This window comes from Petaurus breviceps, unplaced genomic scaffold (assembly GCF_028583685.1).
Source record: "Petaurus breviceps papuanus isolate PSGF00001 unplaced genomic scaffold, PetGlider_PUasm1.0 90601, whole genome shotgun sequence".
NCBI classification, from domain to species: domain Eukaryota; kingdom Metazoa; phylum Chordata; class Mammalia; order Diprotodontia; family Petauridae; genus Petaurus; species Petaurus breviceps.
Genome location: NW_027187282.1, coordinates 4254532 through 4262114, shown reverse-complemented (window position 1 = coordinate 4262114; position 7583 = coordinate 4254532). Strand labels below are relative to the sequence as shown.

The 7583-nt window shown below is 53.7% G+C and overlaps 2 protein-coding genes and 1 long non-coding RNA gene across 7 annotated transcripts in view; 2 read left to right on the top strand and 1 right to left on the bottom strand.

Moving 5' to 3' along the window:
- The window catches only part of LOC138142685 (uncharacterized), a 6804-nt gene extending 6165 nt beyond the window's left edge, over window positions 1-639 (top strand). The window contains exon 6 of the mRNA XM_069063798.1: window positions 89-639. Within this exon, the coding sequence (XP_068919899.1) occupies window positions 89-111 (23 nt within the window). The 3' untranslated portion in view covers window positions 112-639. The remainder of the gene's footprint in view (window positions 1-88) is intronic.
- Window positions 1-3968, bottom strand: part of LOC138142686 (uncharacterized) — a 7476-nt gene extending 3508 nt beyond the window's left edge. The window contains exons 1-4 of one of the 2 annotated variants that reach the window (XR_011163512.1): window positions 3830-3968; window positions 2988-3084; window positions 2265-2348; window positions 1335-1476 (exon numbers count right to left, since the gene is read on the bottom strand). This is a non-coding gene — a long non-coding RNA (uncharacterized lncRNA). Of the gene's footprint in view, window positions 1-1334; window positions 1477-2264; window positions 2349-2987; window positions 3119-3829 lie in introns of both variants that reach the window. The other variant, XR_011163511.1, reaches the window with a different exon arrangement.
- A 176-nt stretch (window positions 3969-4144) lies between these two features.
- The window catches only part of FLNA (filamin A), a 56254-nt gene continuing 52815 nt past the window's right edge, over window positions 4145-7583 (top strand). For all 4 annotated transcript variants that reach the window (XM_069063797.1, XM_069063795.1, XM_069063796.1 and 1 more), the window contains exon 1: window positions 4145-4284. The gene's annotated coding sequence lies outside the window, so the exon portion shown is untranslated. The remainder of the gene's footprint in view (window positions 4285-7583) is intronic.

The following is a 7583-nucleotide window of genomic DNA, read 5'->3' as shown; positions in this document are numbered from 1 at the left end:
CACACACACACACACACACACACACACACACACACACACACACACGCACACACACTCATACAATCTCTCTCTCTCTCTCTCTCTGAAGGAAGAGCCTACCTTTCGTTCTGAGCCTGGATCAGGGAAGAGGGTCCTCACTCACCCTTGCTTGCCCACTTGGCCCCTTCCAGGTTAGGGAGAGGGAGGAACCTGGAACTTCAACCCACAGGTTCCCTCCCACCCCCATTCCCACTCCTGGGGATGAGATGTCAGAGCCTTCAACAAAACAGAATCTTCCCCTGGTTTTGGGAGCATTAAGGGACCTCTGAGCCCCTCCCCCCTTTTCTGACAGCAGGGTAATGGAGCAAAGCTTCCAGCCTGGGATTCACCCCACTGTACCCAAACCCAGGAAAAAAAAACTGAGGGAGGAAGTAAATCATCTCTTCTTTGTGTGGATGATGAGGAGGAGGAGTTCAGGTCAGGGAGGTTGGGGGCTAGGTGGAGTGGGCTTAGGAAAATTAGGGCTTGGTTAAGAGTTGGGAAGACCCCCAGGAGCCTTCCCTGGCATGGCTGTCGCCACACCCTGCTACCTCAGACTTGGGCACAGGGGTTTGATCTGGATGGAAATATTGTGAAATAAAGGCAGAAAGAGGAACCAGAGAGAGAGACCAAGAGAAAACAGAGAGAGAGGGAGACAAGAGACAGACAGAGAGAGAGTATGAGAGAGAAAGAAAAGGCAGGCTTTTGGACAGAATCCTCAGTGATTTCAGAGGCCAAAAATGAGGCCCATTTCCTTCCATTTTCCTTCATTTCTTTCAGGATCCTTTTTCTAGGTCCTAGTTCAGAGAGGGCCTAAGGCTGGTCAATAATTGGTCGGAGAAAAGGCAGGCAAAGGGGGGGCCCATCTGGGACAGCTTCCTGTTATTTTGAAGACACCTAAGTTTGGGAGACTGCTGCCTAGATTAAGGAGAAGAAAGAGCTGGGAAAGAGATGGCTAGGGACATTTTCTGAGTCCCAGATAGGGCTGTTGGGCTGGGCTTCTCAGTGGGTCTGGGGAGTGGCCTAGTCTCTTCGCCTTTAGATAAGGCAGACTAGGAGTGCCCAAGAAATCTGCACTGATTTCCTTCCACCCTGTGGCTCCCCCAAATGCAGCCAAGGCCAAAGTCTTCCTGAACAACAGGTGCTGGGAAATATTTTATCAAAGCATGGCCCATCAGAGATAGAAGGGACTTTGGGGACCCTTGTTCTAATAGAGGAGTACTGGGATGGGGGTGGGGGAGGAGATAAGGCCTAGAGAAGGGAAGGGTCCAGTAGAGTTAGTGGCAGAACCCTGAAGAAAGAGCAGATATACTGACCGTCCTATCCATTTGAAGGCCACAGTAATGCCCCATTCAATTCAGCAAGCTCCCAGTGGGTGCCAAGTGCTGGACCTTGGTCTCCATGAGGAGATGGAGCCAAAAGTGAAGCAGTCCCTGCCTTCAGGGAGCTTATGTAGTGCTGAGGGAAAATGAAGGAGGAGTAAATATAATTGTAAACCAAGAAACACCCGGTGCTGAGACAGGACCTGACCAAGGGCAGAAGGGGAAATGGCTTCTTGGAAGAGGGCATGTGCAAACATTCTGCCTCAGCTGAGTACACACTGGTCACTCTGTGCAGATCCCTGAGGTGGCTCTGTGGGCCTGGGAGACACGTAGGGCTCTTTTCTCCGCCCCCTCCCCCCCAGCCCCCAGTTGACCTGCTAGGTCAGAGCCTTGTGGCTACTGCTGAAATCGGGCCCTTCTGGTGGCTCACCAGACAGCAGAGCTGAGCCTATGACGGAACCTGCCCAGCTGTTGGAACCTGTGAGCTTCCTGAGGGAAGGGCCCCTGCTTGGAGGCCCTGTTTATTTATTGTTGAATCTGCCTTTACAGTGTCTAGAGAGAGGTCAGAGATCTCCTTCAGGCACATCCTCCCCCCACCCCCATGGCCATCTCCCCAGTTCCCTTCTCTCCCTTGCCTCTTTGCTCCCTCTTACAAGCCATCCCAAAGATCAGAACTGTAGGAGCCAGGCCTGGCTTCCACTGAAGGTGGCAACTTCCAAGAGGTTATCTTTGTAACTCCCCAGTGCCTGACATATAACAGAGACTTAATAAAAGTTTGTTGGTCAGATGAAATCTTCGACTCTATCACTGATTATCTATCCTTCATTCTGGGAAAGTGCCTTCCCCTCTCAGTGTAAAGGGGGGGGGGGGGGGGTGAGTCTGGGGAGAACAGAGCAGGAACAAGATGAGATGATCTCAGAGGACCTGTTGTACTCGAAGGTTCTGGAGTCTTAAGGCCTCTGTGAGCTCCAGCCCACCTCCATTGGTCCAGTTCTGGGCTAGGCTGTGCTGAGGGCAAGAAAAGGAAGATTCTGGAGAAACTTTAGCCTCCCCATCCCCACTCTCCTCCCACCTCTTGGCCTGCTTTCCAGTCAGGGGACATGGTGAGATTTTAGTCTATGGGTGATGCTACTGTTTACTTACTACATTTGAGAGAGTCACAGCTCAGTGATACTCATGGTTCTCTGTCAAGTGAGGGGGTTAGATTACGTGATTTCCAAGGGCCCTTCCAATTCCAAGTCTAGGGCTCTGTGAGCTCTCTCCCTTCCCCTCCCCCAACCTCTCCCTGCTCATCAACTACCTACCCCAGGTCTCTTCCCTGCCCCACATGCCCCAGCCCTAGACCCTGATACCTGACTTTTGAGGAAGATCATGCTGGGGAGGTAGGGAGGGGCCCATGTTCCCCTGATACCCTAGACTGGGATTGGGTAGCTAGATGTTCCTAGAAGAGGTTGGCAGGGTCCCAGGACCCATTCCCCACCATCATCCCCCTTCCCCCATGGCATTTTTATAATTTTGCCTTATATTTTCATACACTATTAAAGTTGGGAGGGACCTTAGAGAATTTGTAATCTTTGTTTTGAATTTGTAATTCAATTCTATTTGCCAGGTGAAGAAACTGAGGCCCATAGAGGGGCAGGGACTTACCCAAGGTCACACTGGGAGTGAGCCAAGAATCCCAGGCCAGGATTCTTTCCATTTTCTTTTCCATTGCTTCATTCACAAATAATTCTGTTGGGGCCAACTATGAAGGAAGAGTGTGGGCCAGGTTGGGGGGCCTTGGAGAACAGAGGGAGGGGAATGAACCCTGATAAAGGAGGATGCTGTGGAGCTCTGTCCTTAGCAGGCTTCTGGAGGAATAGAAGGACCTTTCTATCCTGAGGGGGCTTAGGGAGAGGTGGGGGTTCCACTGGGTTTACACTGGGGGGGGGTGTGTTCCAGTCTGACTATAGGAAGGCAGTAAACAGCTTCAGGGTCCCTGTTACCATTATTTAAATAGAATTCATTTTGGACAGGGACAAAATGGGGGAGATGCCCCCCTCCCCTGCCCCAGAAGTTGGCTCTCCATGGATGCTCTCTCCCTCATTCGGTTCTGCCCTATCGGTAATGTCTGATAGAGGTCAAGGTCCACCCAGGAACTGACCCCTGACCCTCAGCCTAAACAAGAGATAGGGGTGTGCCTCCTTCTTTAACCCTACCAGACAGCTTGAACTTGAGGAGGCGCTGAGAAAAGTAAAGGGGTCTAAGAAACGAAGAGGGTACCCTAGAACAATCCTCTCCCTCCCCCTCTCCTTGCCGCTCTGGGGTGGGGGTGAGGGTGCCCCCCCTCTCTGGGCTGGAGGCCCGTTGGGCTGTGAGCTCATTCCCCTAGGGGCGGGGTCGCCGCCAGCAGTGCCATCACCCGTCCCCCCTCCTTCTCCCCCCCCCCCCCCCGCTTCCCCTTCCCTCTTCCTCTCGCTCCCTCATTCCGGGCTCCCCGGCGACTTTACCAATTAAGGCTTTCTCCGCCCGAGCCGGCTCGGACCTAGGGGGGGTCTTACTGCTGACAAGAGGTGGCCCCGGCCAGTGGGTGAGCTCCCGCCGCCCAGCCCAGCCGAGCCCAGCCGCCAGGCAGTCAGTCGGCTGGCCCTTGCCCTTCTGATCCTCGGCGTCCTGGGGGGAGGAGTGCACGCTCCTGGGACCCGGCTCCTGAGCCTGTCAGTCTCGTCTCCCTCCAGACCCCATCCAGAGAGCCAGCACAGACTTCTCGCCGGCAGGTCGGGGTGCCCTCGGCTGCGGCAGCAAGGGAGCTCAGGCTCCCGGCTCCCGGCTCCTGGCTCAGGCTCTAGGTTCCAGGCTCTCGGCTCCTGGCTCTGGCTCCAAGCTCTCGGCTCCCGGCTCTCAGCTCCCGGCTCCGGCTCCAGGTTCCAGGCTCCCGGCTCCCGGCTCCAGCTCGGGGCTCCAGGTAAATCAGCTGCTCCCTGCAGCACCCTCCCACCCCACCCCATCCCACCCCTGTGCTGCTAACTACTGGGACCCGGGAAGCATAGAGGCAGAAGGGCTTGTCTACCCTGGGCCTGCCCAGTCCCATCTAAGGCGCGCCTATCTCCCCACTCTACCCCCCTTACTAGTCACCACAGGTTCTCTTGGCCCGCACATCCTCTATCTTGGGCAGGGAGAGGAGGCAGGAGGCAGAGCCAAGGGGGTAGGAAAGGGCAGAACCCGCTGAGTGGGCAAAGGAAAGAGGAAACCCATTCAGGAGATCGATGTGTTCAGAGCCAGTGGCTCCCCTGGGTGGCCACCCCTCAATTTGTGGAGAACTGCTGTGGATGTGTGCAGGCAGGCAGGCAAGGCTGAGGAATCAGGGTGGGGTGGGACAGGAGAGAGAGGGGGACACGACTCCAGGTCACTCTGTGGGTGTTCGTGTAGGATTCCAAGTCTGTGTGTGTGTGTGAGATGGTCACTCTGTGGATGGGTGTGTAGGATTCCAAGTCTGTGGGTGTGGGTATGTAAGATTTTAGATCATTCTGTGTGGGTGTATGTGTGTAAGATTCCAGGTTGCTCTGAGTGGGTGTGTAAGATTCCAAGTCAATGTGTATTTGTATGTGTGTCTAAGATTCCAGGTCACTCTGTGAGTAGGAGTGTATAAATCACTCTGGGGGGGGGGGGGCGGGAAGGGGTATATAAGATTCCAAATCACTCTGTGTAGACTAGATCTAGATACAGATATGTAAGATTCCAGATCACTCAATGGACATTTTGTGTGTGTACATACATATGTACGTACACAAGTGGTTAGTTGATAGTCATGTGTTGGGAAAATCAGAGCCCAGTAACCTCCCACCAGGCACCTGTGGGAGCATGTGGCATCCCTAGCCAGACCCTGGGGCTGTGTCCCTTGGTACACAGCTCCACTGTGCCTGCTCTTTGGACAGTGCCTTCAGGGTGTCTGGGTGGGGTGTTGGGGTGGCATGGGCAGGGAGCCTCCTGGCTAAGTCTGGACTGGACCTGTCTTCAATTCAGTTGAATAGTGCCGGGTCCTTGCCTTCCTCCATGGTGCAGACTGAGCCTCCAAACAGGGGGATGCTTGGAGACTAGGGATGTGTGTCCCTGGGTGGTGAGTGAGGTCCCACAACTGGCACAGCTGGTATTCCCTCTGATTGTCCCCTACCCACCCAGCCCCTCAGCCTTTCAGTCTTCCTCTTCTTTGGGGAGGGGGTGCTCCGCCAGAGCCCCATGATGTCAGACCAGCACGAATTTAGAGTTAGGGTTAGGTACTTCAGACTCTGGGAGAAGCATCCTGGGGCCTTACTCTAGCTCTGCTATAGGCTTCAGGTCACACTCTGAGACTGTCAGTAGGGCCCTTAGAGACCATGAGGCTCTGGGGAAACTGAGAGCCCCAAGGGAAGGGAAAGAGAGGAAGGAGTGGCCCATTGCCTTAGCTAGCCCATCACACCAAAGGGAGACAGCCTTCAATTCTGGGCAGCAGGCAATGCTGAGTGTCCTGGGCCAGGGGAGTCGGGGAGGCAGCGGGCCAGGAGAGGGGCGTGGGTCTGAGGCTCTGTCTGACTCTTCAGTCTCATTCCAAATAAGGGAAAATATGAACAGGCGGAATTTCAGCTTCCTCGGACAGGGGAGCTGCTGGGGTGTGGAATGGGGCGTCCCCTAGTGTCCAGACGTCCACACTACAATTCCAGGTGGAGCTGGGGCTGGAGAGACATCAGAGGCTGTTCAACCTGACCCCTTCTTTCTACAGATGTCTTGGCAGCCTGAGGCCTCGAAAGCAAAGTGACTCATTGGCAAGTGACAGAGCAGGGTTTGAACCAGATCCTTGGATTGGAAACCTAGTGCTCAGTGTCACTGTCCTCAGTACCCAATGGTGCAAATCCAAGAACAGCCCTGTTTCTCCTCTCAAGGAGCTCAAGGAGCAAAATCTAGTGGCTTTGGGTGGATTTCTCTGGGAATGGGGGGCCTGGGGCTGGAATCCAGAATGCCTGAGATTAGCTACCTCCCCAAACTGGAGTTGATTGATGGATAATCCCCTACCTCAGTTCTCCCTTCCTGGAGAGCAATAGGGCTCCTTCCACAGGGACCTGCAGAAAGAACAATTCAAATGCCCAAACTCAGACTTTTAGGCATTTATGTTCACTGGGTTCTGGGTTCTTTTCCACTGGGCCCTGGGCTCATTGCAGAGGGAGGGGTGGGGGACTCTACTGAATATAAGAAAGAGGTTGTATCAGAGCTGGACCCCCCCCCCATAAAAGGATATGAAAAAGATCAGGGAGACTAAAATAAACCCAGAAATGTGTTGGCATGGGAATGAGGCCAGTCTGGAATTAAAAATAGGCCTCAGGTAATTCATAAAGTTATCTAAGTGAGAGTTGACCATATTTGGATGGGTCATGCTGCAGAGACCATGGCCTCCTCCTTCCTACCCTCCCATCCCCCCCTCAGCAGAAAAGAAGAAAGTGGTAAGGAAAGGGAGGGGAGATGAGTTGGGAAGAGGCCCAGTACTGACATAGGATTTCCTGGCAGATAAATCAATGACTTAGGTCTTATGGTTCATTCAATGGAGTGAGCACTGTTGTGGAGGCCCAGAGCTGGAGATAGGAACATTCGGGCTAAAATGAGAAAAGCCAGGCTCATTTGAGGTACAGAGACAGGGGCAACTTGGAGGTGATGATTTCTCAGTTCCTTGCGCTTTACTTAGAGAAACCCCTCCCCCCAAATCCCAGAACAATAAACACATGACTCTTCCTGCTCCCCTCTTTCCTTCACTCTCCCTGTTCCTCCTCCTATCCTCTCTCTAACTTCTTTATTACCTTTCTGTCTACTGACTTATTTCTCTCTCCTTTTCTAATGCTGACCTCTCCTCTGCCCCACTAACCCTTTCTTCTTCCTCTCTTCCCTGCCCCCCTCACTTCTGCCCCTCTTCTTCCCTCTCCTAACCTTGACCTCCCTTCCCTGTCCTCCTGACCCTTCTAACCCTGACCTCTCTTCTCTATCCCTGACCCCTTCTTCCTCCTCCCTTCCCTGTCCCCCCTGATCCCTTCTAATCCTGACCTCCCTTCCCTGTCCCTCTTCAAATCCTGATCTCCCTTCCCTGTTCCTGACTCTTTTAACCCTGACCTCTCTTCTCTGTCCCTGACCACTTCCTCCTCCCTTCCCTGTCCCCTTCCTCCCCTTCTAACCCTGATCTCTCTTCTTTACACCCTTTTCTCCACCCTTTCCTCCCCCCCCCTTCCCTGACTACCTATGGAAACC